This window comes from Pagrus pagrus (genome assembly GCF_965226575.1).
Source record: "Pagrus pagrus genome assembly, chromosome: 5".
NCBI lineage: Eukaryota > Metazoa > Chordata > Actinopteri > Spariformes > Sparidae > Pagrus > Pagrus pagrus.
Window position 1 is genome coordinate 8,173,506 of NC_140189.1, and position 26,396 is coordinate 8,199,901.

General features: G+C 45.8%; 1 protein-coding gene across 2 annotated transcripts in view; it reads left to right on the plus strand.

Annotated features, from left to right (window-relative positions):
• abca1b (ATP-binding cassette, sub-family A (ABC1), member 1B) overlaps positions 1 to 26,396 on the plus strand; it is a 43,105-nt gene that overhangs the window by 10,300 nt on the left and 6,409 nt on the right. Inside the window, exons 7-40 of one of the 2 annotated variants that reach the window (XM_084353707.1) lie at positions 1,426 to 1,547; positions 1,675 to 1,878; positions 3,127 to 3,216; positions 5,189 to 5,429; positions 5,603 to 5,742; positions 5,831 to 5,947; positions 6,272 to 6,466; positions 6,583 to 6,788; positions 6,888 to 7,064; positions 7,205 to 7,427; positions 9,358 to 9,579; positions 9,669 to 9,873; positions 10,127 to 10,243; positions 10,344 to 10,518; positions 10,640 to 10,771; positions 10,872 to 11,149; positions 11,235 to 11,455; positions 11,722 to 11,797; positions 11,879 to 12,129; positions 12,285 to 12,336; positions 12,427 to 12,549; positions 12,765 to 12,913; positions 12,994 to 13,118; positions 13,242 to 13,340; positions 13,519 to 13,708; positions 14,154 to 14,248; positions 14,349 to 14,381; positions 14,490 to 14,595; positions 14,693 to 14,767; positions 14,928 to 15,097; positions 15,630 to 15,807; positions 15,992 to 16,107; positions 25,208 to 25,352; positions 25,436 to 25,559. In XM_084353707.1, the coding sequence (XP_084209833.1) occupies positions 1,426 to 1,547; positions 1,675 to 1,878; positions 3,127 to 3,216; positions 5,189 to 5,429; positions 5,603 to 5,742; positions 5,831 to 5,947; positions 6,272 to 6,466; positions 6,583 to 6,788; positions 6,888 to 7,064; positions 7,205 to 7,427; positions 9,358 to 9,579; positions 9,669 to 9,873; positions 10,127 to 10,243; positions 10,344 to 10,518; positions 10,640 to 10,771; positions 10,872 to 11,149; positions 11,235 to 11,455; positions 11,722 to 11,797; positions 11,879 to 12,129; positions 12,285 to 12,336; positions 12,427 to 12,549; positions 12,765 to 12,913; positions 12,994 to 13,118; positions 13,242 to 13,340; positions 13,519 to 13,708; positions 14,154 to 14,248; positions 14,349 to 14,381; positions 14,490 to 14,595; positions 14,693 to 14,767; positions 14,928 to 15,097; positions 15,630 to 15,807; positions 15,992 to 16,107; positions 25,208 to 25,352; positions 25,436 to 25,559 (5,172 nt within the window). Of the gene's footprint in view, positions 1 to 1,425; positions 1,548 to 1,674; positions 1,879 to 3,126; positions 3,217 to 5,188; positions 5,430 to 5,602; positions 5,743 to 5,830; positions 5,948 to 6,271; positions 6,467 to 6,582; positions 6,789 to 6,887; positions 7,065 to 7,204; positions 7,428 to 9,357; positions 9,580 to 9,668; positions 9,874 to 10,126; positions 10,244 to 10,343; positions 10,519 to 10,639; positions 10,772 to 10,871; positions 11,150 to 11,234; positions 11,456 to 11,721; positions 12,130 to 12,284; positions 12,337 to 12,426; positions 12,550 to 12,764; positions 12,914 to 12,993; positions 13,119 to 13,241; positions 13,341 to 13,518; positions 13,709 to 14,153; positions 14,249 to 14,348; positions 14,382 to 14,489; positions 14,596 to 14,692; positions 14,768 to 14,927; positions 15,098 to 15,629; positions 15,808 to 15,991; positions 16,108 to 25,207; positions 25,353 to 25,435; positions 25,560 to 26,396 lie in introns of both variants that reach the window. The other variant, XM_084353706.1, reaches the window with a different exon arrangement.

Genomic DNA, 26,396 nt, shown 5'->3' on the forward strand with positions numbered 1-26,396 from the left:
GCAGAACCAGAGCGCTGGGCCTCAGCAGGCGGAGGTCAGCGTGTCGTCTCTCTGCTCGCTCGCTCAGCAGCGACACGCTGAGCGTCATTGAGTTCAGACGTGTCGCTCTGCAGCTGAATCAACTGCAGAGACTCACGAGGAGCTCTGAACCTGAACCTGGACCTGGACCTGGACCTGGACCTGATCCATCAGAGTCAGTCCTCAGTTCACTGCAGTCACTCATCACTCAGCTGGTTAATTAATCCACAAGCTGTGTTGATTATCAATTAATTGGCTAACCAGCCTCCTCTCTCTGCTGTCAGCTCGTCATGTCTCATCCATTCATCAGGACATAATCTGTTCACTGCTGTAGTGCCTCTGAGCAAAATGTCCAGTGAGAATCTCTGACATCAAGGTTTAGTTCTTTGTTTGTGTACGGAGGCCCAAAGTGTCCAGTATTCAATAAACAGGTGAGATAATCTCGTGTCAGATGAAACTGAAGTGAAGATTATTGTGCTGATGACTGAGACGACGCTCACGTCCTCTGAGGCCGGCGCCAGTTGCTGATTGGCTGACAGCTGGCTGTGTCGGCGTGGTGGCTGCAGTCTGATCGCTCTGTAATTAACGTGGAGGAAAGTTGGTCTGATTGAAGCCGACGTGTCGCTCTGCTGGAAACTCTTCCTCATTTGACCAATCACATCACTCAGAGCTGCTGATGTCAGACAGCTCAGCGTGTCCTCTGACCCGTCACCTCCACTTGCCCCTGTGGGGCCTCCGTACCTCAGTCTGACCACAGATCAGTTAATAATAAATGTTGAACTGCTCTGATGAGTTCATACTGAAGAAACATCATCAAGTGTTTGTGCAGCCGCCACAGCTACATGTTTAAACCTGTAGAAGAAGAAAACACTGTGTGTGTGTGTGTGTGTGTGTGTGTGTGTGTGTGTGTGTGTGTGTGTGTGTGTGTGTGTGTGTGTGTGTGTGTGTGTGTGTGTGTGTGTGTGTGTGTGTTGTGGTCTTCTTTGTGAATGTAAACAGTGTGCGTGTTGCAGGTTACGTGTGACAACATGCAGTAAAATGTGTACTCTGCACGCACACGCTCATTTACATACAGACATGCCCACACAAGACCAACTACGGTCAACACTTCCTCTGACTGTCCTGCAGCCTCAGGTGTGTCTCACCTGGAACTCAGTTCATCGAGCAGAGAGAAAAAAAATCACCTGGTGTCGAGTTTTAGGTTAAGTTCACTCAGAGGAGGAGGAGGAGGTGAAGCAGGAGGAGGAGGAGGAGGAGGAGGAGGTGAAGCAGGAGGAGGAGGTGAAGGAGGTGGAGGTGAAGCAGGAGGAGGAGGAGGAGGTGACGTAGGATGTGGAGGTCAAGGAGATGGAGGAGGAGCAGGAGGAGGAGAAGCTCTCTCAGTGTGTCTGTGTTTGGTCCTCTCAGGCTTTAAGCTGAGACACTTCCTGCGGGACGAGGAGACGGTGTCAGACTTCCTGCGGAGGAACGTGTCTCTGTCTGAACACGATGTCCAGCAGATCAGAGACGCCGACATCGACCTGGAGAAGGTGAGCTCACTCTGCACCTGCTCGCTCTGCACCTGCTCAGTACAAGCAGGTCAGTCTGACAACATGGTGGACTGACTGCAATAATCTCTGTACCTCCCGTGTCTTTGTTTCTCGCCATCTGTCTCAGGTGCTCCTGAGGGGGTTTGGGGTCCACCTGAGGGACATGTGTCCCCGCAGAGGCGGTGGGCGGAGCCTGGAGGACTTTGTGACGATCTCGGACCGACAGGTGTCGATGCAGGTACAGGAAGTGATCTGTCAGGCCCCGCCCACTTGGCTGAACCACGCTGAGGAGCTCTTCCTGAACAACCTGGACTTCTTCAAACCCATCCAGGTAAACTCACACCTGCTCACACAACTGAGCTCTGATTGGTGGAAACACAGACGTTTAATCAAACATGAAAGAAACATGAATTATTATCAGCTCATATTTAAATAAAGTGAAAGGAACAGTTTTATTTGAATTAAACTTTGAAAGCATTTTACCATCAGAGTTCATCAACAGATATGAATATATCATGAACATTGTCCTCATTTAAAGGAACAGTCCACTCAAACATTAACCTCACTCATCTCCTCCTGATGATATAAAGTCAGGTGAAGTCTTGTCGTCCACAAAACATTTCTGGAGCTTCACAGTAAAACAGAGTTGCGGCGTTCTGCTAAACAACTGAAGTAGCTGGAGACTTGATTTAAAACATCAGATGTCTCCATACAGCTCGTCTGCTGTGATCACAGTCTGCAGGAGAGAAGAGATCACAACCTGATCTGAGGAGACCATATTTATCTTTACTGGAGCTGCTGAGCTAACAGTGTTAGCATCAGGTAGTTCTGCTGAGCTAACAGTGTTAGCTCCTGCTCCTATAAGACAACACATCCCTCTAAAGTTATTATTTTATTCCAACATGTTTGGACGAGTCATCAGTGAAACTGACGCTGCTGTTGATCCATAAATCAACATGTTTTATTAATGAACACGTTCAGACAGCAGATGAAACATGGAAACACGTCAGCACGTTGAGTTTGAGCCACTTCTTGTTGTATTTTAAGGTGCGTTCAGGTATGACATGGGCAGAAACTTTCTGAGTGTTGGAGGGCGTGCTCACCTGTCCTCAGGTGTGTTTGCTGTGTATTCAGTGTGTAATGTGTGTGTGGGAGGAGGCGTGTCTCGGCCCGTCTCGGCTCTTTACAGTCTCAGTTTTCGTAGCCTGGAGACCCGTTTGGTGGTGTGAGAGGTTTGAAAAGCGAGCCGCACGTCAGCGATCCTTTTGTCTGAGGAAATGTACGAGCTGCTGACTGACTGTGTGAACCTCACTGTGTCTCTGTGTCCACGGCAACACAGAGAGACATCTGTAAAATGCTTCAGTGGGAGACTCAGAGAGGAGAGTTTACAGTCAGAGGACGAGCAGCTGATCAATACTGACGATAGACATCCAGAACCACATGAACAGTCGATCAGTCCACAAACTACAACAACAGAGAGCAGGAGGACTTTAAATGTCTCTCACAGTAAGAGACAAAGTGTTTGTTTTAAGTGAATGAACCTTTGAGTAGGAAACTAAAACGTCTCTTTGTCTCTCAGAGGGACATCCAGTCCGACCCCGAGGCCGTCAAACAGGTTGCCAGGGCGACCAACAACCTACTGGACAGCCTGGGTTCACTCGCAGTGGAGGTAAGAATCACACCTGGTCACACCTGATGTCATCCTGTTCAGACGTGTCCTCCAGTGGACACACTGTCCTCAGTCCTCCAGCAGCAGCGGTCTGAGGCCACTGGGTTTACTTGGCAGCATCTCAGTGGGTCTTTGTGTCCAGATAAAAGCAGCAGAGACAGACGAGCGTCCAGCTGAACAAAGACTCAAACGTCTCAGCAGGTTTTCACTTCACACAAAACTCGAGTCTGAACAAACAACAAACACTCAGCGTCCGTCTGCGTCCGTCCATGTCTGTCCATGTCCCGCTGACACGCTGCACGCTGCAGGTGGCGGCCATGTTGGAACGCACAGCAACACTGAGCAGACTCTTACAGGTCCCACATCAAGATTCAACAGACTGGAGACAGACTGGGGACAGACTGGGGACAGACTGGAGACAGACTGGAGACATCTTCATGTCTTCTTTGTTGATGAAGTTGGAGTAAAGTTCAGTCAGACTGACCCAGTTTGTTGTTTTTTCACCCTGAGGTTATCACACACACACACACACTGTAACACACACACACACACAGTAACACACACACTGAGCTAAATTGAAAACATGTGACTGTGGTGTTTGGTTTGTGTGGATGCTGAGTCAGGAACAGGACGTGTGTGTGTGTGTGTGTGTGTGTGTGTGTGTGTGTGTGTGTGTGTGTGTGTGTGTGTGTGTGTGTTGTACAGGAAACTGTAAACGTGTTGTTCAAATAGTTTTATTTTGAAAATCGAAGTGTCTCTTTGCTGATATGTGTGTGTTGTGTTATGTTAGTGATGATGTCACAGTTTGAACAAACTTTATTTAAACGGACTGTCTCTCAGTCTGTCAGCTGTGAAGGAGACACTGACCCGCTCTGATGGTCTCAGGTCCACATGTAAGTTCACTGTTATTGACAACAGAGCATCAATCATCTGATTATTGATTAATGAGGTGATCGAATTAAATGACTTCATGAAGAGTTTACTGACACACTGCAGTCATCATGAGTCCATTCACTCCATCATGTCTCTGTCCTCCTCCTCCTCCTCCTCCTGCTCCTCCTCGTCTCTACTTGACTTTTAACTTTTGTCCCACTGTAGTTTCTGCTGACTCAGTGATGTCACAGACTGACTCTCTTCCTGTTTCCCTCCTCGACCAATCAGAACGTCTCTGAGTGAAGTTGAATGTCACGTTTTTAAAGATTTTTGTTGTTTTGAATTCAACAGGAAGTCGTGACAGAGTTCAGTCTGTCAGAGCAGAGGACAGATGTCAGATACACTTTCTCTTCATGTTGTCTCCAGTGTTTGTTTGTTGTCTTCAGTGTTTGTTTGTTGTCTTCAGTGTTTGTGTGTTGTCTCCAGCGTTTGTTTGTTGTCTCCAGTGTTTGTTTGTTGTCTCCAGTGTTTGTTTGTTGTTTTCAGTGTTTGTTTGTTGTCTTCAGTGTTTGTTTGTTGTCTCCAGTGTTTGTGTGTTGTTTTCAGGGTTTGTGTGTTGTCTCCAATGTTTGTTTGTTGTCTCTGATTCAGTTTCTGTTATAAAGTTAAACTCGACTGGAGAGGCAGCGACGTGTCGACGTGTGGAAGCAGAAACAGAAACACAGTGTTAGCAACATGGCTACAGTTAGCAGCTGGGATACAGTTAGTAACATAGCTACAGTTAGCGTCATGGCTACAGTTAGGAGCCTGGATACAGTTAGCAGCCTGGCTACAGTTAGCAACATGGCTACAGTTAGCAGCCTGGCTAGTGACCAGGGAAAATGATGCCTCTTCCTGTTTTGGTTTGCAGACACTATGACATCACTGTGACATCAGTGTTTACTGCAGACTGAGAAGTCCAACAAGTGAACGTGCTGCAGAATGTCTGTTTTTCTGAACCATTTCCTGACAGTTCTGGTTCAGGGACTGGTTCTGTCCTTCATGTGTACCTGGTAGTCTGGGACCAGTCTAACCAGTGCCCTCCCTGCCTGTCCTCCAGTTGGCCAGTATGAAGAGCTGGATCGACCTGAGGAATGAGATCATCTTCCTGACACAGAACGCCACATCGTCGCCCAGCGCAATGTACCAGGCCGTGTCCAGGATTGTGTGTGGTCACCCTGAAGGCGGAGGGCTGCAGATCAAGTCCCTGAACTGGTATGAGGACAGCAACTACAAGGCTCTGTTCGGAAACCACAACAGCAGCGAGGACGAGCCGGCAGCGCTCTACGACAACTCGTCCAGTGAGTGATCAGGTCCGACCGACTGACGAGTTTACTGGTGCAGAAGAAGAGACACTGACCTGTGTGTGTGTGTGTGTGTGTGTGTGTGTGTGTGTGTGTGTGTGTGTGTGTGTGTGTGTGTGTGTGTGTGTGTGTGTGTGTGTGTGTGTGTGTGTGTGTGTGTGTGTGTGTAGCTCCATACTGTAACAGTCTGGTGAAGAACATGGACTCCAACCCAATGTCCAGGATGATCTGGCAGGCTCTGAAGCCTCTGCTGATGGGGAAGATCCTGTACACCCCCCACACCCCCGCCACGCAGAGGGTCATCCATGAGGTATGACATCACTTCCTGTCTCCTGACCTCCTGCAGGAGGAGCCGTCTGTCTCACCTGCACCTGTGTCTGTGTTTGTGCTGCATTCAGGTGAACCGGACCTTCCAGGAGCTCGGTGTGTTCAGGGACCTGGGTGGGATGTGGGAGGAGATGAGACCCAAAGTCTGGAACTTCATGGAGAACAGCGAGCAGATGGACGTGATCAGGGTACAGAGGCTCCACCCACCAGCTCACCTGTCTGTCTCCTCCTGTTCACTTGTTTCAGTCTTTATTTCTTACTTAGTTCTTGTCCTGTCATGAATGATTTCTCAGATCAATCAGTTATCAGTGTTTGAGCAGTGATCAGTGTTTGAGCAGTGTTTGAGCAGTGTTCGATCAGTGTTCGATCAGTGATCAGTGTTTGATCAGTCTTTGAACAGTGTTCGATCAGTGTTCGATCAGTGTTTGATCAGTGTTCGATCAGTGATCAGTGTTTGATCAGCTGTCGATCTATGCGTTCAGTTGTTCACACGTCCTGCTCTGATCATCCAGACGCTGCTAAAGAACAACATCACCGCCAGATTCTTCCACGCTCAGCTGACCGACACAGACTGGACTGTAGCCGATGTCTCCAACTTCCTGTCCAAGCGGAGGGAGGATGCCCGGCCGCCGGGCAGTACCGTCACCTGGAGGGAGGTGTTCAACGAGACGGACCAGGCCATCATGAGTATCTCCCGCTTCATGGAGGTGAGAGTCACAGACACAACCAGCTGGCACATAAACAGCTGATAACACCAGAGGTAATCTGATTACATTTACCATCCGGGCCTGTGTGTGTGTGTGTGTGTGTGTGTGTGTGTTAGTGTGTGAACCTGGACAAACTGGAGCCGGTCTCCACTGAGGAGCGACTGGTGAACCAGTCCATGGTGCTGCTGGAGGACAGGAAGTTCTGGGCGGGGATTGTGTTCCCGGACATCGACCCCAACGCCACCGAGCTGCCGCCAAAACTCAACTACAAGATCCGCATGGACATCGACAACGTGGAGCGGACCAATAAGATCAAAGACGCGTAAGGACACACACACACACACAAACAAACACACACACATCATGACCTGTGGTGTTTGAACCAGCAGGACTTTAACCCGCCGTCTGTCCTCCTCTTCAGGTACTGGGACCCGGGTCCTCGTGCCGACCCATTTGAGGACATGCGGTACATCTGGGGCGGGTTCACGTACCTGCAGGACGTGATCGAACACGGCATCATCAGAGCGATGACGGGCACCAAGGAGAAGACGGGCGTCTACATCCAGCAGATGCCGTATCCGTGCTACGTAGACGACATGTAGGAACAAGAACCTGATCTGGTTTTATGTTTCTGAGTCGCAAAGCGACTCACCTGTCCTCACCTGTCCTCACCCATCTCCTCACCTGTCTCCTCTCTCTCCTCACCTGTCCTCACCTGTCCTCACCTGTCCCCCTCAGTTTCCTGCGGGTGATGAGCCGCTCCATGCCTCTCTTCATGACTCTGGCCTGGATGTACTCGGTGGCAATCATCCTGAAGAGCGTGGTGTACGAGAAGGAGGCGCGGCTGAAGGAGACCATGAGGATTATGGGATTGAATAACGGCATCTTGTGGTTCAGCTGGTTCATCAGCAGCCTGATTCCTCTGCTGATCAGCGCCGGGCTGCTGGTTCTGCTGCTCAAGGTGACGACACCAACACATCAACACAGATAATAATACAGAACTACAAGTGAAGCATTGTCACAGAACAGACATGATTACCTGAATTCAACCCACATGTCAATACAGGATCAATACAGGATCAATACAGAATCAATACAGGATCAATACAGGTTTAATACAGAATCGATACAGGATCAATACAGAATCAATACAGGATCAATACAGGATCAATACAGGAACAATACAGGATCAATACAGAATCAATACAGGATCAATACAGGATCAATACAGAATCAATACAGGATCAATACAGGAACAATACAGAATCAATACAGGAACAATACAGGATCAATACAGGATTAATACAGAATCAATACAGGAACAATACAGGATCAATACAGGAACAATACCGGATTAATACAGAATCAATACAGGATCAATTCAGGTTTAATACAGAATCAATACACGCTCAATACAGGATCAATACAGAATCAATACAGGTTTAATACAGAATCAATACAGGAACAATACAGGATCAATACAGAATCAATACAGGATCAATACAGGTTTAATACAGAATCAATACAGGAACAATACAGGATCAATACAGAATCAATACAGGAACAATACAGAATCAATACAGGATCAATACAGAATCAATACAGGAACAATACCGGATTAATACCGGATCAATACAGGATCGCCTCCCCTTATATTATATTCTTGTCTCGTCTCGTTCTGGTCTAATCTTATCTGATGTCGTCTCCCCTCACTTCACCACAACTCATCATATTTCATATCATCTCGTCTCGTCTCGTTAAAAAATCGTATTGGTCCAAAGCAGTAAAACATATTTGAGCCTCATAATAAAGATAACAAGGTTAAAAAGTCTAAACGAGCCTCTAAATGCAGATTATTTATTGTTATTATTATTACTAACGGGCCTTATTGAGCAGTCATTCATATTTTCTCCAGTGGGCTGTTTGTGTTTATTGAACTTTCATCACAATAATTCCATATTTTGGTTCGTTATGAAACAATAAACAAAACTCTTTACATTCTGTCTCTAACAAAACGCAAAACTAACGAGCAATTTGTGAAAATGACTCAAATAAAGAGCCGACTTTGATAAGAAGAAAAACATTAAACAGCAGCTTAAAAAACTCAGAACTGACCAGAACAAAGAAAGTTCTGTGTAAAGGCTCAGAGAATCAAAGAACCTGAAGTAATAAGATACAGGAGTCTCTGCAGAGGGCTGACAGAGCTAATACTCATACTTATATTAATACTTATACTTATATTAATACTCATACTTATATTATACTTATACTAATACTTAAACTTATACTTATACTTGTACTTATACTTGTACTTGTACTTATACTAATACTTATACTAATACTTATACTTATACTAATATTTATACTTGTACTTCTACTTATACTAATACTTCTACTTCTACTTTTACTTATATTTATACTGATACTTATACTAATACTTACACTTATACTAATACTTACACTTATACTAATACAGTATTTATACTTATACTTATACTAATACTTGTACTTGTACTTGTAGTTGTACTTATATTAATACTTATACTTATACTTATACTTAAACTAGTACTTATACTTATACAGTGAAAGTAAGGCAGCTGTGGACGTGCGGTGAGCCGACACAGGTCTGTTGGCGCCCTCTAGCGTCTTCAGTTCAGTTCAGGGTCTGTCTCTGGACGTCGTCTCCTCGTCCTGTCTGTCTTTAATAAACCAGTTCACTTCCTGACTCTTTGTGTTCATTATGATGATTCAGCAGTTTAGATTTGAATACTTGAGTGAAATGAAACAGGAAGTTTTTGATGAGTCACAACTGAATCTGACACCAGGAGGATGTGAAGGTTAATAAAAGTCTCCTGTCCTGAGACGTTGTTGTGATCTTGTGTCCGGAGCAGGAGGGGAACCTGCTGCCCTACAGCGACCCCGGCGTGGTCTTCCTCTTCCTGGGCTCCTTCGCCGTGGTAACCATCATGCAGTGTTTCCTGCTCAGCACGGCGTTTGCCCGTGCTAACCTGGCCGCCGCCTGTGGAGGAATTATCTACTTCACCCTCTACCTGCCCTACGTGCTCTGCGTCGCCTGGCAGGACTACATCGGCTTCGGAGCCAAAGTCTTCGCTGTAAGACCTCCGGACTCTGACTGGTTTGTTGTCGTGATGCTGTGTTGTGATTGGACACACTGACAGTCACGTGTCATCCTGCCCCACAGAGCCTCCTGTCTCCGGTGGCGTTCGGGTTTGGCTGTGAGTACTTCGCTCTGTTCGAGGAGCAGGGAGTCGGGATCCAGTGGAAGAACCTGGTGTCCAGTCCTCTTGAGGAGGATGACTTCAGCCTCCGCACCGCCATCACCATGATGTACCTGGACTCCTTCCTGTACGGAGTCCTCACCTGGTACATCGAGGCCGTGTTTCCAGGTGAGAGCTGACCTGGTTTTTATTTCATCACCTGGTTGAACAATGAGATGTGATTTAGAATCATTTTAGTAATTCTTCTCAGAACCTCTTTGACTTCATCTCACTTCAACGTCTTTCTGAATCTAAAAGTCTTATTTTAGGTCACGGAGGCAAAGACACAAAAGTGTGTTTACGTGTAAATATATTAAGTCTTTACTCAGAAACATTCGTCGTCAGTCTGAGTTTCATTAAGTTTGTTTTCTGTGTGTCTCAGGTCAGTACGGGATCCCGCGGCCCTGGTACTTCCCCTTCACCAAGTCCTACTGGCTCGGCGAGAAAGACACAAAGTCCAAAAACAAAGTCCCTCTGAACCGCAAAGGAAACCCTGAAGGTGAGACTGCAGTCACAAGAGTGACCACAGGGCGACCATCTTTATCCTCCAGTACTTTTAATCTGAAAGAGATTTCCTGTACATGTGTCTGTGCTTCCAGTGGTGTGTATCGAGGAGGAGCCGGCTCACCTGGAGCTCGGCGTCTTCATCGAGAACCTGGTGAAGGTTTATCGTCACGGGAAGAAGCTGGCGGTGGACGGACTGACGCTCGGCTTCTACGAGGGACAAATCACATCCTTCCTGGGACACAACGGAGCCGGAAAAACCACCACCATGTGAGTACAGGACCATACCAGTACCGGTCCTGATCCCGGTGTCAGACTCAGATCCAGTTCAGACTCAGATCAAGTTCAGACTCAGATCCAGGACCTTTCTGTCCTCCTGTCCCTGCTGCAGGTCCATCCTAACGGGTCTCTTCCCCCCCACCTCGGGGACGGCCTATATCCTGGGCAAAGACATCCGGTCTGAGCTGAGTGCCATCAGACAGAGTCTGGGCGTCTGTCCTCAACACAACGTCCTCTTCAGCATGTGAGTGTCCAGCATGATGTTCAGTCTCTTCAGCCTCGTCTGTAAATGAATCCACCTGGTTCATCATGTGAGCTTGTCTGTGTTGCGGCGCCTCCTGCAGGCTGACGGTGGAGGAGCACATCTGGTTCTATGGCCGGCTCAAAGGCCTGTCAGAGGAGCAGGTGAAAGGTGAGATCCAGCAGATCCTGCAGGACACCGGGCTGCCGCACAAACGCCACTCAAGGACCAGCGCTCTGTCCGGGGGCATGCAGAGGAAACTGTCTGTGGCTCTGGCTTTCGTCGGGGGGTCAAAGGTGGTGATCCTGGACGAGCCCACCGCCGGCGTCGACCCATACGCCCGCAGAGGGATCTGGGACCTGCTGCTGAAGTACCGACAGGGTACAGAGCTGTCCCGTTTGGTTGGATTAATCAGTGGTACTGTTTGTCCTCAGCAGCTGGTCTTTAACTTCCTGTCTCCTGTCAGGTCGAACCATCATCCTGTCCACACACCACATGGACGAGGCGGACATCCTGGGAGACCGCATCGCCATCATCTCCCATGGGAAGCTGTGCTGCGTGGGCTCGTCTCTGTACCTGAAGAACCAGCTGGGGACAGGTTACTACCTGACACTGGTCAAGAAAGAACCGGAGCCATCCCTCAGCTCCTGCAGGAACTCGTCCAGCACCGTGTCCTTCACCAAGAAGGTCAGTGTCATCATCATCATCATCATCATCATCATCATCATCATCATCATCGTGTCTCAGTACAGATTCTGATTTGTCCCCTGCAGACTCTCTCATGTTTACTCTGACACAACCAGAACATACTGAGCAGTGCTTGTACTGTAACTCTCTCTGTAGTATTTCTCTGCAGTATTTGTACCCACCCTGTGCAGTATCCGTACTTTCCCTCAGTCTCTGTGCAGTATTTGATGACAGAGTACTTCACCTGTGGTCTTGTCCTCTCACAGGAGGAGGAGTGTGCCTCGGTCAGCAGCAGTGACGCCGGCCTCGGCAGCGAACATGAAAGTGAGGCTGCGACCATCGGTGAGCTCTCTGTTCCTGCAGAGCGTTTGATTCATTCACCTTCAGGTGGATCTGATCTGTGTCTCATGTCTCCGTCCTCAGTGAACGGCCCCGCCGCGTCCATCTGTGATGTCCCCTTCGTCCCCCCCGACGTGTCCCTGGTGTCAGGTCTGATCCTGTGTCACGTCCCTGCTGCCCGCCTGGTGGAGGACCTGGGTCACGAGCTTACCTACGTCCTGCCGTACAGCGCCGCCAAAGACGGAGCCTTCGTGGAGCTCTTCAAAGACCTGGACCTGAAGCTGCCGGACCTCGGCATCTCCAGCTACGGCGTGTCGGACACCACGCTGGAGGAGGTGACGTTGACCCGATTCATCCGAACATTAAACACACAAATGTTACGACACAGACTTCAAGCTGTGCTTCAGCTGCAGACTATCATTGAGTTTCAGAAGTTTCTTTGTCATAACGATCCGGATCTTCACTGTGACGACTTTCAATGTCTCTGTAGATTTTTCTGAAAGTGGCTGAAGATAATGGAGTCGACACCGACGTGCCCTCAGGTGAGACCTGACCTCTGACCTCACACTGTGATGTCATTACAACACACTGTCTTCATCCTGACATGTGTGGTTGTGTGTGTGTGTGTTCAGATGGTACACTTCCTGTTCGGAGGCGGAGGAGGACTCATGCGTTCGGAGGAGGAGACCATCAGAGCTGTCTGAGGCCGTTAACGGAGGACGACAACAACGAGAACGAGTCCGATGCAGATGCAGGTAAACAAACCACAACAACATGATGTCATCATTCAAAACAAACGAGTGTGTGTGTGTGTGTGTGTGTGTGTGTGTGTGTGTGTGTGTGTGTGTGTGTGTGTGAGAGATCAGACTGACTGGTGCTCCAACTGTCATTTATATCTACAACTTTAACACGGCTAATGTTAGCTTAGCATGCTGATCATGTCACCTGTCTGCGTCATGTCACCTGTCAGTGAGCAGGGAGACGGACTGGCTGAACTGCTCTGAAGGTAAAGGTTCGTACCAGGTGGGCGGCTGGGGTCTGAAGCGGCAGCAGTTTGTGGCTCTGATGTGGAAACGACTTCTGTACGCTCGGCGCTCCAGGAAGGGCTTCTTCGCTCAGGTATGTTCACACCTGAGCTGTTGTTCAGTTGTTCGCTTTGTAGTTTTCTCGGTCTGAATCTTGAAGCGTCCGTCCTGCAGATCGTTCTCCCCGCTGTGTTCGTGTGCATCGCTCTGGTCTTCAGTCTCATCGTCCCCCCATTTGGAAAATATCCCAGTCTGGAGCTGCAGCCCTGGATATACGAGGACCAGGTCACCTTCATCAGGTACACACCTGTCCTCACCTGTCATCATTTGTCCTCACCTGTCCACACCTGTCCTCACCTATTAACGGTCACATAACTGTGTGTGTGTGTGTGTGTGTGTGTGTGTGTCTGTGTGTGTGTTAGTGATGACGCTCCTGCAGACGCCAACATGCAGCAGTTATTGAACGCTTTGTTGGACCCTCCGGGCTTCGGGACTCGCTGCATGGACGGATTTCCCATCCCGTAAGAAAACATCAGTGACTTAATAATTGATTGATCAGGAGGAGACGATCAATAATATTGTGATGATCAGATCTAAACATAAAGCCTCATCATCATACTGTCAGTGTGAGCTGCTGATGTGGACTCTGTCTGTCCTCACTGTCCGTATCAATACTAATCACTGCTGATCGATCATCAGAGAGGCTCCCTGTACGATGGGCGATGAGGACTGGATGACTCCAGACGTCCCTGAGAGCGTCCAGCAGCTCTTCAGCTCCTCTAACTGGACCATGGAGGACCCGTCTCCGGCCTGCGTCTGCAGCTGCGGCGGGAAGAAGAAGATGCTGCCGGACTGTCCTGCTGGAGCCGGAGGACTGCCGCCACCTGAGGTCAGACCAGACACACCTGAACACACCTGAATACACCTGAACACACCTGGATATCATCAGCTATCTCTTTATTGTTTATTAAGTTTCTTGTTTCAGTAAAATCTCAGAGCAAAAAGATAATTACAGGTTTCTGGAAGAAAAATGTCCAAAAATTGTTTTAAAAATATTGTATTTTATTTTATTTCAGTGATGCTGGTCTGTAGCCTCTCTGGAGCTTTTGATCGAGTCATATGATCTCCATCAGCAGTTTGACGCTCGTTTCATTTTAACATTTAAAAGTTTTCTGTCCACTGATGAAACGTCACCGCTGACATTTATTCATATTTATCACTGCCTACCTGGTGTTTGGACCAACATGGAGTTTATAATGGAATCATTCAGTTGTTGGTGTTGATGTTGTTGTTGTTGTTTATGATGTTGTTGTTTTTGTTGTTGTGTTGTTCAGATGAAGCTGAGCGCCACAGACACTCTGCAGAACCTGACAGGGAGAAACATCTCAGACTATCTGGTGAAAACCTACGCTGAGATCATCGGCAAGAGGTCACACACAGACACACGCACACACACACACACACACACACACACACACACACACACACACAGTGAGCAGTGACTGACAGTGTGAATGTTTGTTCCACAGTCTGAAGAACAAGGTGTGGGTGAATGAATTCAGGTCGGTCAATTCTTCTGTTCTGCTTTTATTTTGAAAATCATAACTTCAGTCCATCATTGTTTCCAGTTTTTAAATTTTTTTGGTTTGCTCTGGTTTTTCTGTCTGCAGGTACGGAGGCTTCTCATTGGGTGCCAGGAGCACTCAGGTCCTCCCACCGGCCAATGAGATTGACGACGCCATCGAGAGAGTCCGGAAGATCTTTGAGTTACAGAAGGTCAGAGAGAGAAGTCTGTGTGTGTGTGTGTGTGTGTGTGTGTGTGTGTGTGTGTGTGTGTCACACACTCACACTGAGCTGTGTGTGTGTGTTTCAGGGAGCTGCAGCTGATCGGTTCCTGGACAGTTTGTCTGGTTTCATCAATGGTTTGGACACAAAGAACAACGTCAAGGTGAGAAACAGAGAGCAAGTCGAGACGTCACTGAAGGACAACAAGGAAGTGATCAATGAATATTAATGAGCTCTGTGTGTCTGTGTGTGTGTGTGTGTGTGTGTGTGTGTGTGTCTGTGTGTGTGTGTGTGTGTGTGTGTGTGTGTGTGTGCGCGCTCAGATCTGGTTCAATAACAAAGGCTGGCACAGTATCGGAGCGTTCATCAACGTGATGAATAACGGCATCCTGAGAGCAAACTTACCTGAAGGACGGGACCCCAGTCAGTACGGCATCAGAGCCTTCAACCACCCTCTGAACCTGACCAAGGAGCAGCTGTCCCAGGTCGCACTGTGAGTACACTCACCTGTGATGGTTACATACCTGTGACGGGTTACTCACCTGACAATAAACACAACCACAACTCCTCACCTGGACTACCAAGCCCAGGTGTCCCCATACGGATGATAGTGGACTCTCTGGTCCTCGTCTCTGAGGCTGTTCACACCTGAATCAACACCTGTCCTGAGTGATCTGATCCCAGGTGGACAGCTCTGAGTGTCCTGGGTCACACTGAAGGACCGCCTACTCAGATGACCAAAAACCCACAATATCACCAGACTCCCTTTACAAATGTCTCATTTTAGTGAGTTGTTGAGTTAGGAGACACTTTATAAACTTTGTGAAACTCTGTCTCTGACTAATTCTTACTTATTTGTTCCTTCTTGTAAATTCAGCAAATGTTCTACATGAACTTCTTTCTGTCTGTAGAAACATGGTGTCTGTTTGTCCCAGTGATGGACGGGTTTGTTTCATATAGAGCAGGAAGTGACATCACATCAGACGCAGGTTAATGTCAGCTATGAACTCCCCATCTGTCTCCAGGGTGACGACCTCTGTGGACGTCCTGGTGTCCATCTGTGTGATCTTCGCCATGTCCTTCGTCCCGGCAAGCTTCGTGGTCTTCCTCATCCAGGAGCGCGTCAGTAAAGCCAAACACATGCAGTTCATCAGCGGAGTGCAGCCGCTGCTCTACTGGGTGGCCAACTTCATCTGGGACATGGTGAGTCTCAAAACAAGCGCTCCCTCACTGGACCACTGTGTGTGTCTCTGTGTGTGTGTGTGTGTGTGTGTGTGTGTGTGTGTGTGTCTGTGTGTGTGTGTCTCTGTGTGTGTTTGTGTGTCTGTCTGTGTGTCTCTGTGTGTGTGTATCAGTTTGTTGATGCTGTGTGTGTGTGTCTCTGCAGTGTAACTACATCGTCCCGGCGACGCTGGTCGTCATCATCTTCATCTGTTTCCAACAAAAAGCCTACGTGTCGTCCACCAACCTGCCGGTGCTCGCCCTGCTGCTGCTGCTCTACGGGTCAGACACTCTATATACTATATACTAATACTGTATATACTGCAGTATGCTGCTTAATACTACACTGTGCTGTACTGTACAGTGTAGTACAGTGTAGTACAGTGTAGTAGTACAGTGTAGTAGTACAGTGTAGTGGTACAGTGTAGTACAGTGCAGTGTAGTACAGTGCAGTAGTACAGTGTAGTACAGTGTAGTAGTACAGTGCAGTAATACAGTGTATTAGTACAGTGTAGTACAGTAGTACAGTGTAGTACAGTATAGTAGTACAGTGTAGTGCAGTGCAGAAGTACAGTGTAGTAGTACAGTGCAGTAATACAGTGTAGTAGTACAGTGTAGTACAGTAGTACAGTGTAGTACAGTATAGTACAGTGCAGAAGTACAGTGTAGTAGTACAGTGTAGTAGTACAGTGCAGTAGTACAGTGTAGTGGTACAGTGTAGTAGTACAGTGTAGTACAGTGCAGTAGTACAGTGTAGTACAGTGTAGTAGTACAGTGCAGTAATACAGTGTAGTAGTACAGTGTAGTACAGTAGTACAGTGTAGTACAGTGCAGTAGTACAGTGCAGTAGTACAGTGCAGTAGCACAGTGTATTAGTACAGTGCAGTAGTACAGTATAGTAGTACAGTGCAGTAGTACAGTATAGTAGTACAGTGTAGTGCAGTGCAGAAGTACAGTGTAGTACAGTGTAGTAGTGCAGTAATACAGTGTGGTGGTACAGTGTAGTACAGTAGTACAGTGTAGTACAGTATAGTAGTACAGTGTAGTACAGTGCAGAAGTACAGTGTAGTAGTACAGTGCAGTAGTACAGTGTAGTACAGTGTAGTAGTACAGTGCAGTAGTACAGTGTAGTGGTACAGTGCAGTAGTACAGTGTAGTACAGTGTAGTAGTAGAGTGTAGTACAGTAGTACAGTGTAGTACAGTGCAGTAGTACAGTGCAGTAATACAGTGTAGTAGTACAGTGTAGTACAGTAGTACAGTGTAGTTCAGTGCAGTAGTACAGTGCAGTAGTACAGTGCAGTAGCACAGTGTAGTAGTACAGTACAGTAGTACAGTGTAGTACAGTGTAGTAGTACAGTGCAGTAGTACAGTGTAGTACAGTGTAGTAGTACAGTGTAGTACAGTGCAGTAGTACAGTGCAGTAGCACAGTGTAGTAGTACAGTACAGTAGTACAGTGTAGTACAGTGTAGTAGTACAGTTCAGTAGTACAGTGTAGCACAGTGTAGTAGTACAGTGTAGTAGTACAGTGCAGTAGTACAGTGCAGTACAGTGGTACAGTGTAGTACAGTACAGTAGTACAGTGTAGTACAGTGTAGTAGTACAGTGCAGTAGTACAGTGTAGTGGTACAGTGTAGTAGTACAGTGTAGTACAGTGCAGTAGTACAGTGTAGTACAGTGTAGTAGTACAGTGCAGTAGTACAGTGTAGTACAGTGTAGTAGTACAGTGCAGTAGTACAGTGTAGTAGTACAGTACAGTGCAGTAGTACAGTGTAGTACAGTGTAGTTGTACAGTGTAGTAGTACAGTGTAGTAGTACAGTGCAGTAGTACAGTGTAGTAGTACAGTGTAGTACAGTGCAGTAGTACAGTGCAGTAGCACACTGTAGTAGTACAGTACAGTAGTACAGTGTAGTAGTACAGTGCAGTAGTACAGTGCAGTACAGTGGTACAGTGTAGTACAGTACAGTAGTACAGTGTAGTACAGTGTAGTAGTACAGTGCAGTAGCACAGTGTAGTAGTACAGTACAGTAGTACAGTGTAGTACAGTGTAGTAGTACAGTGCAGTAGTACAGTACAGTAGTACAATGTAGTACAGTGCAGTAGTACAGTGTAGTAGTACAGTGCAGTAGTACAGTGCAGTACAGTGATACAGTGTAGTACAGTACAGTAGTACAGTGTAGTACAGTGTAGTAGTACAGTGCAGTAGTACAGTGTAGTGGTACAGTGTAGTAGTACAGTGTAGTACAGTGCAGTAGTACAGTGTAGTACAGTGTAGTAGTACAGTGTAGTACAGTTTAGTAGTACAGTGCAGTAATACAGTGTAGTAGTACAGTGTAGTGCAGTAGTACAGTGTAGTACAGTGCAGTAGTACAGTGTAGTACAGTGTAGTAGTACAGTGTAGTACAGTTTAGTAGTACAGTGCAGTAATACAGTGTAGTAGTACAGTGTAGTGCAGTAGTACAGTGTAGTACAGTGCAGTAGTACAGTGTAGTAGTACAGTGTAGTACAGTGCAGTAGTACAGTGCAGTAGCACAGTGTAGTAGTACAGTACAGTAGTACAGTGTAGTACAGTGTAGTAGTACAGTGCAGTAGTACAGTGTAGCACAGTGTAGTAGTACAGTACAGTAGTACAGTGTAGTACAGTGCAGTAGTACAGTGTAGTGGTACAGTGTAGTAGTACAGTGCAGTAGCACAGTGTAGTAGTACAGTACAGTAGTACAGTGTAGTACAGTGTAGTAGTACAGTGCAGTAGTACAGTGTAGCATAGTGTAGTAGTACAGTACAGTAGTACAGTGTAGTACAGTGCAGTAGTACAGTGTAGTAGTACAGTGCAGTAGTACAGTGCAGTACAGTACAGTAGTACAGTGTAGTACAGTGTAGTAGTACAGTGCAGTAGTACAGTGTAGTGGTACAGTGTAGTAGTACAGTGTAGTACAGTGTAGTACAGTGCAGTAATACAGTGCAGTAATACAGTGTAGTAGTAGAGTGTAGTACAGTAGTACAGTGTAGTACAGTGCAGTAGTACAGTGCAGTAATACAGTGTAGTAGTACAGTGTAGTACAGTAGTACAGTGTAGTTCAGTGCAGTAGTACAGTGTAGTAGTACAGTGCAGTAGTACAGTGCAGTAGCACAGTGTAGTAGTACAGTACAGTAGTACAGTGTAGTACAGTGTAGTAGTACAGTGCAGTAGTACAGTGTAGTACAGTGCAGTAGTACAGTGTAGTACAGTGTAGTTGTACAGTGTAGTAGTACAGTGTAGTAGTTCAGTGCAGTAGTACAGTGTAGTACAGTGTAGTTGTACAGTGTAGTACAGTTTAGTAGTACAGTGCAGTAATACAGTGTAGTAGTACAGTGTAGTGCAGTAGTACAGTGTAGTACAGTGCAGTAGTACAGTGTAGTAGTACAGTGTAGTACAGTGCAGTAGTACAGTGCAGTAGCACAGTGTAGTAGTACAGTACAGTAGTACAGTGTAGTACAGTGTAGTAGTACAGTGTAGTGCAGTAGTACAGTGTAGTACAGTGCAGTAGTACAGTGTAGTAGTACAGTGTAGTACAGTGCAATAGTACAGTGCAGTAGCACAGTGTAGTAGTACAGTACAGTAGTACAGTGTAGTACAGTGTAGTAGTACAGTGCAGTAGTACAGTGTAGCACAGTGTAGTAGTACAGTACAGTAGTACAGTGTAGTACAGTGCAGTAGTACAGTGTAGTAGTACAGTGCAGTAGTACAGTGCAGTACAGTGGTACAGTGTAGTACAGTACAGTAGTACAGTGTAGTACAGTGTAGGAGTACAGTGTAGTAGTACAGTGCAGTAGTACAGTGTAGTGGTACAGTGTAGTAGTACAGTGCAGTAGCACAGTGTAGTAGTACAGTACAGTAGTACAGTGTAGCACAGTGTAGTAGTACAGTACAGTAGTACAGTGTAGTACAGTGCAGTAGTACAGTGTAGTAGTACAGTGCAGTAGTACAGTGCAGTACAGTGATACAGTGTAGTACAGTACAGTAGTACAGTGTAGTACAGTGTAGTAGTACAGTGCAGTAGTACAGTGTAGTGGTACAGTGTAGTAGTACAGTGTAGTACAGTGCAGTAGTACAGTGTAGTACAGTGTAGTAGTACAGTGTAGTACAGTTTAGTAGTACAGTGCAGTAATACAGTGTAGTAGTACAGTGTAGTGCAGTAGTACAGTGTAGTACAGTGCAGTAGTACAGTGAAGTAGTACAGTGTAGTACAGTGCAGTAGTACAGTGCAGTAGCACAGTGTAGTAGTACAGTACAGTAGTACAGTGTAGTACAGTGTAGTAGTACAGTGCAGTAGTACAGTGTAGCACAGTGTAGTAGTACAGTAAAGTAGTACAGTGTAGTACAGTGCAGTAGTACAGTGTAGTAGTACAGTGCAGTAGTACAGTGCAGTACAGTGGTACAGTGTAGCACAGTACAGTAGTACAGTGTAGTACAGTGTAGTAGTACAGTGCAGTAGCACAGTGTAGTAGTACAGTACAGTAGTACAGTGTAGTACAGTGTAGTAGTACAGTGCAGTAGTACAGTGTAGCATAGTGTAGTAGTACAGTACAGTAGTACAGTGTAGTACAGTGCAGTAGTACAGTGTAGTAGTACAGTGCAGTAGTACAGTGTAGTAGTAGAGTGTAGTACAGTAGTACAGTGTAGTACAGTGCAGTAGTACAGTGCAGTAATACAGTGTAGTAGTACAGTGTAGTACAGTAGTACAGTGTAGTTCAGTGCAGTAGTACAGTGCAGTAGTACAGTGCAGTAGCACAGTGTAGTAGTACAGTACAGTAGTACAGTGTAGTACAGTGTAGTAGTACAGTGCAGTAGTACAGTGTAGTACAGTGCAGTAGTACAGTGTAGTACAGTGTAGTTGTACAGTGTAGTAGTACAGTGTAGTAGTTCAGTGCAGTAGTACAGTGTAGTACAGTGTAGTTGTACAGTGTAGTAGTACAGTGTAGTAGTACAGTGCAGTAGTACAGTGTAGTAGTACAGTGCAGTAGTACAGTGTAGTACAGTGTAGTAGTACAGTGTAGTACAGTGCAGTAGTACAGTGCAGTAGCACAGTGTAGTAGTACAGTACAGTAGTACAGTGTAGTACAGTGTAGTAGTACAGTTCAGTAGTACAGTGTAGCACAGTGTAGTAGTACAGTGCAGTAGTACAGTGTAGTAGTACAGTGCAGTAGTACAGTGCAGTACAGTGGTACAGTGTAGTACAGTACAGTAGTACAGTGTAGTACAGTGTAGTAGTACAGTGCAGTAGTACAGTGTAGTGGTACAGTGTAGTAGTACAGTGTAGTACAGTGCAGTAGTACAGTGTAGTACAGTGTAGTAGTACAGTGCAGTAGTACAGTGTAGTACAGTGTAGTAGTACAGTGCAGTAGTACAGTGTAGTAGTACAGTACAGTGCAGTAGTACAGTGTAGTACAGTGTAGTTGTACAGTGTAGTAGTACAGTGTAGTAGTACAGTGCAGTAGTACAGTGTAGTAGTACAGTGTAGTACAGTGCAGTAGTACAGTGCAGTAGCACACTGTAGTAGTACAGTACAGTAGTACAGTGTAGTGCAGTGTAGTACAGTGTAGTAGTACAGTGTAGTACAGTGCAGTAGTACAGTGCAGTAGCACAGTGTAGTAGTACAGTACATTAGTACAGTGTAGTACAGTGGTACAGTGTAGTACAGTACAGTAGTACAGTGTAGTACAGTGTAGGAGTACAGTGTAGTAGTACAGTGCAGTAGTACAGTGTAGTGGTACAGTGTAGTAGTACAGTGCAGTAGCACAGTGTAGTAGTACAGTACAGTAGTACAGTGTAGCACAGTGTAGTAGTACAGTACAGTAGTACAGTGTAGTACAGTGCAGTAGTACAGTGTAGTAGTACAGTGCAGTAGTACAGTGCAGTACAGTGATACAGTGTAGTACAGTACAGTAGTACAGTGTAGTACAGTGTAGTAGTACAGTGCAGTAGTACAGTGTAGTGGTACAGTGTAGTAGTACAGTGTAGTACAGTGCAGTAGTACAGTGTAGTACAGTGTAGTAGTACAGTGTAGTACAGTTTAGTAGTACAGTGCAGTAATACAGTGTAGTAGTACAGTGTAGTGCAGTAGTACAGTGTAGTACAGTGCAGTAGTACAGTGTAGTAGTACAGTGTAGTACAGTGCAGTAGTACAGTGCAGTAGCACAGTGTAGTAGTACAGTACAGTAGTACAGTGTAGTACAGTGTAGTAGTACAGTGCAGTAGTACAGTGTAGCACAGTGTAGTAGTACAGTACAGTAGTACAGTGTAGTACAGTGCAGTAGTACAGTGTAGTAGTACAGTGCAGTAGTACAGTGCAGTACAGTGGTACAGTGTAGCACAGTACAGTAGTACAGTGTAGTACAGTGTAGTAGTACAGTGCAGTAGCACAGTGTAGTAGTACAGTACAGTAGTACAGTGTAGTACAGTGTAGTAGTACAGTGCAGTAGTACAGTGTAGCATAGTGTAGTAGTGTAGTACAGTGTAGTACAGTGCAGTAGTACAGTGTAGTAGTACAGTGCAGTAGTACAGTGCAGTACAGTACAGTAGTACAGTGTAGTACAGTGTAGTAGTACAGTGCAGTAGTACAGTGTAGTGGTACAGTGTAGTAGTACAGTGTAGTACAGTGTAGTACAGTGCAGTAATACAGTGCAGTAATACAGTGTAGTAGTAGAGTGTAGTACAGTAGTACAGTGTAGTACAGTGCAGTAGTACAGTGCAGTAATACAGTGTAGTAGTACAGTGTAGTACAGTAGTACAGTGTAGTTCAGTGCAGTAGTACAGTGCAGTAGTACAGTGCAGTAGCACAGTGTAGTAGTACAGTACAGTAGTACAGTGCAGTAGTACAGTGTAGTAGTACAGTGCAGTAGTACAGTGTAGTACAGTGTAGTAGTACAGTGTAGTACAGTGCAGTAGTACAGTGCAGTAGCACAGTGTAGTAGTACAGTACAGTAGTACAGTGTAGTACAGTGTAGTAGTACAGTTCAGTAGTACAGTGTAGCACAGTGTAGTAGTACAGTGCAGTAGTACAGTGTAGTAGTACAGTGCAGTAGTACAGTGCAGTACAGTGGTACAGTGTAGTACAGTACAGTAGTACAGTGTAGTACAGTGTAGTAGTACAGTGCAGTAGTACAGTGTAGTGGTACAGTGTAGTAGTACAGTGTAGTACAGTGCAGTAGTACAGTGTAGTACAGTGTAGTAGTACAGTGCAGTAGTACAGTGTAGTACAGTGTAGTAGTACAGTGCAGTAGTACAGTGTAGTAGTACAGTACAGTGCAGTAGTACAGTGTAGTACAGTGTAGTTGTACAGTGTAGTAGTACAGTGTAGTAGTACAGTGCAGTAGTACAGTGTAGTAGTACAGTGTAGTACAGTGCAGTAGTACAGTGCAGTAGCACACTGTAGTAGTACAGTACAGTAGTACAGTGTAGTACAGTGTAGTACAGTGTAGTAGTACAGTGTAGTACAGTGCAGTAGTACAGTGCAGTAGCACAGTGTAGTAGTACAGTACATTAGTACAGTGTAGTACAGTGGTACAGTGTAGTACAGTACAGTAGTACAGTGTAGTACAGTGTAGTAGTACAGTGCAGTAGTACAGTGTAGTGGTACAGTGTAGTAGTACAGTGCAGTAATACAGTGTAGTAGTACAGTGTAGTACAGTAGTACAGTGTAGTTCAGTGCAGTAGTACAGTGCAGTAGTACAGTGCAGTAGTACAGTGCAGTAGCACAGTGTAGTAGTACAGTACAGTAGTACAGTGTAGTGCAGTGTAGTAGTACAGTGCAGTAGTACAGTGTAGCATAGTGTAGTAGTACAGTACAGTAGTATAGTGTAGTACAGTGCAGTAGTACAGTGTAGTAGTACAGTGCAGTAGTACAGTGCAGTACAGTGATACAGTGTAGTACAGTACAGTAGTACAGTGTAGTACAGTGTAGTAGTACAGTGCAGTAGTACAGTGTAGTGGTACAGTGTAGTAGTACAGTGTAGTACAGTGCAGTAGTACAGTGTAGTACAGTGTAGTAGTACAGTGTAGTACAGTGTAGTAGTACAGTGCAGTAATACAGTGTAGTAGTACAGTGTAGTACAGTAGTACAGTGTAGTACAGTGCAGTAGTACAGTGTAGTAGTACAGTGCAGTAGTACAGTGCAGTAGCACAGTGTAGTAGTACAGTACAGTAGTACAGTGTAGTACAGTGCAGTAGTACAGTGTAGTAGTACAGTGCAGTAGTACAGTGCAGTACAGTGGTACAGTGTAGTACAGTACAGTAGTACAGTGTAGTACAGTGTAGTAGTACAGTGCAGTAGTACAGTGTAGTGGTACAGTGTAGTAGTACAGTGTAGTACAGTGCAGTAGTACAGTGCAGTAGCACAGTGTAGTAGTACAGTACAGTAGTACAGTGTAGTACAGTGTAGTAGTACAGTGCAGTAGTACAGTGTAGCATAGTGTAGTAGTACAGTACAGTAGTACAGTGTAGTACAGTGCAGTAGTACAGTGTAGTAGTACAGTGCAGTAGTACAGTGCAGTACAGTGATACAGTGTAGTACAGTACAGTAGTACAGTGTAGTACAGTGTAGTAGTACAGTGCAGTAGTACAGTGTAGTGGTACAGTGTAGTAGTACAGTGTAGTACAGTGCAGTAGTACAGTGTAGTACAGTGTAGTAGTACAGTGCAGTAATACAGTGTAGTAGTACAGTGTAGTACAGTAGTACAGTAGTACAGTGCAGTAGTACAATGTAGTAGTACAGTGTAGTAGTACAGTGCAGTAGCACAGTGTAGTAGTACAGTACAGTAGTACAGTGTAGTACAGTGTAGTAGTACAGTGCAGTAGTACAGTGTAGTACAGTGCAGTAGTACAGTGTAGTACAGTGTAGTTGTACAGTGTAGTAGTACAGTGTAGTAGTACAGTGCAGTAGTACAGTGTAGTACAGTGTAGTTGTACAGTGTAGTAGTACAGTACAGTAGTACAGTGTAGTACAGTGTAGTAGTACAGTGCAGTAGTACAGTGCAGTAGTACAGTGCAGTAGCACAGTGTAGTAGTACAGTACAGTAGTACAGTGTAGTACAGTGTAGTAGTACAGTGCAGTAGTACAGTGTAGCACAGTGTAGTAGTACAGTACAGTATTACAGTGTAGTACAGTGTAGTAGTACAGTGCAGTAGTACAGTGCAGTAGCACAGTGTAGTAGTACAGTACACTAGTACAGTGTAGTACAGTGTAGTAGTACAGTGCAGTAGCACAGTGTAGTAGTACAGTACAGTAGTACAGTGTAGTAGTACAGTGCAGTAGTACAGTACAGTAGTACAGTGTAGTAGTACAGTGCAGTAGTACAGTGTAGTTGTACAGTGTAGTAACGTGTCCCTCTGCTCTGCCTCTAGCTGGTCCATCACTCCTCTGATGTACCCGGCCTCATTCTTCTTTAAGATCCCCAGCACGGCGTACGTCGTCCTCACCAGCGTCAACATCCTCATCGGCATCAACGGCAGCATCTCCACCTTCGTCATGGAGCTGTTTGGAAACAACGTGAGTCACCACCCAGATCGACCGGGGCTGTCATTTACAGACCAGACTTAAACTGACCGTATGATGTCACTTCCTGTTTGTAGGAAATCGGAGGAATCAACGACATCCTGAAGAACGTCCTCCTCATCTTCCCTCACTTCTGTCTCGGTCGAGGACTCATCGACATGGTGAAGAACCAGGCGATGGCTGACGCCCTCGAAAGATTTGGTAACATTCACATATTCTGTACCTTATTTTGAAAATCCAGTCATCAACATCCTGAAGACGGACATGTTTTATTTTGAAAAGTCATAGTGTTTTATTTTCAGAATAACAGAATGTGAGTCAGGTGACATGCAGCTGGTCTTCTTATTGGCTGCTCTGAGTCTGATGTCAGGCTCTGATTGGTCTGATTTCAGTTAGAGATGTTCCGATACCATCTTTCCCTCCCGATACCGATTCCGATACTTATGCTGCGGGTATCGGCCGATACGAGTACCGATACCGATACCAGTGTGTTATAAAAAAATATATATATCATACTACACCTGCATGACTGTGATATGATTATCATTGTGGTAAGGCCTGGCTCAGGTTAAACCCTTTTGTAAAACATGAATGAATACAGCAAATGAAAGCCATTTATTTTTAAATAGAACAGTATAAAGCCGAATTCAGCACAGAGCAGACAGGAAGTCAGACACGAAATAACAACACGACATCCGGTTAATTTTCAAAATAAAACACTCCGTGTTGATACAAGCACAAAAACCTCAAATAAGAGACAAATATGCGCTCTTCTTCTAATCCTTCAGTCGGGAACACTTCGTGTTGTTTTGTTTATAACACATACATATAACTGCGGTCGTGCGTGATTATGTAATTATCGCGGGAATTCCTCGGTTTCGTAACTCCAGCTGTTCGGTGGAGCTGCGCTGTGGCGGACTCAAAACACAGCTGGTGGGGGTTGCCGGACGAGGACGACGGAGCCAAACCGTACCGGAGCCGTAATGCAGCGGACACATATCCGGTGGAATCTCGGAGCTAACGGAGCTAACCGGTAAA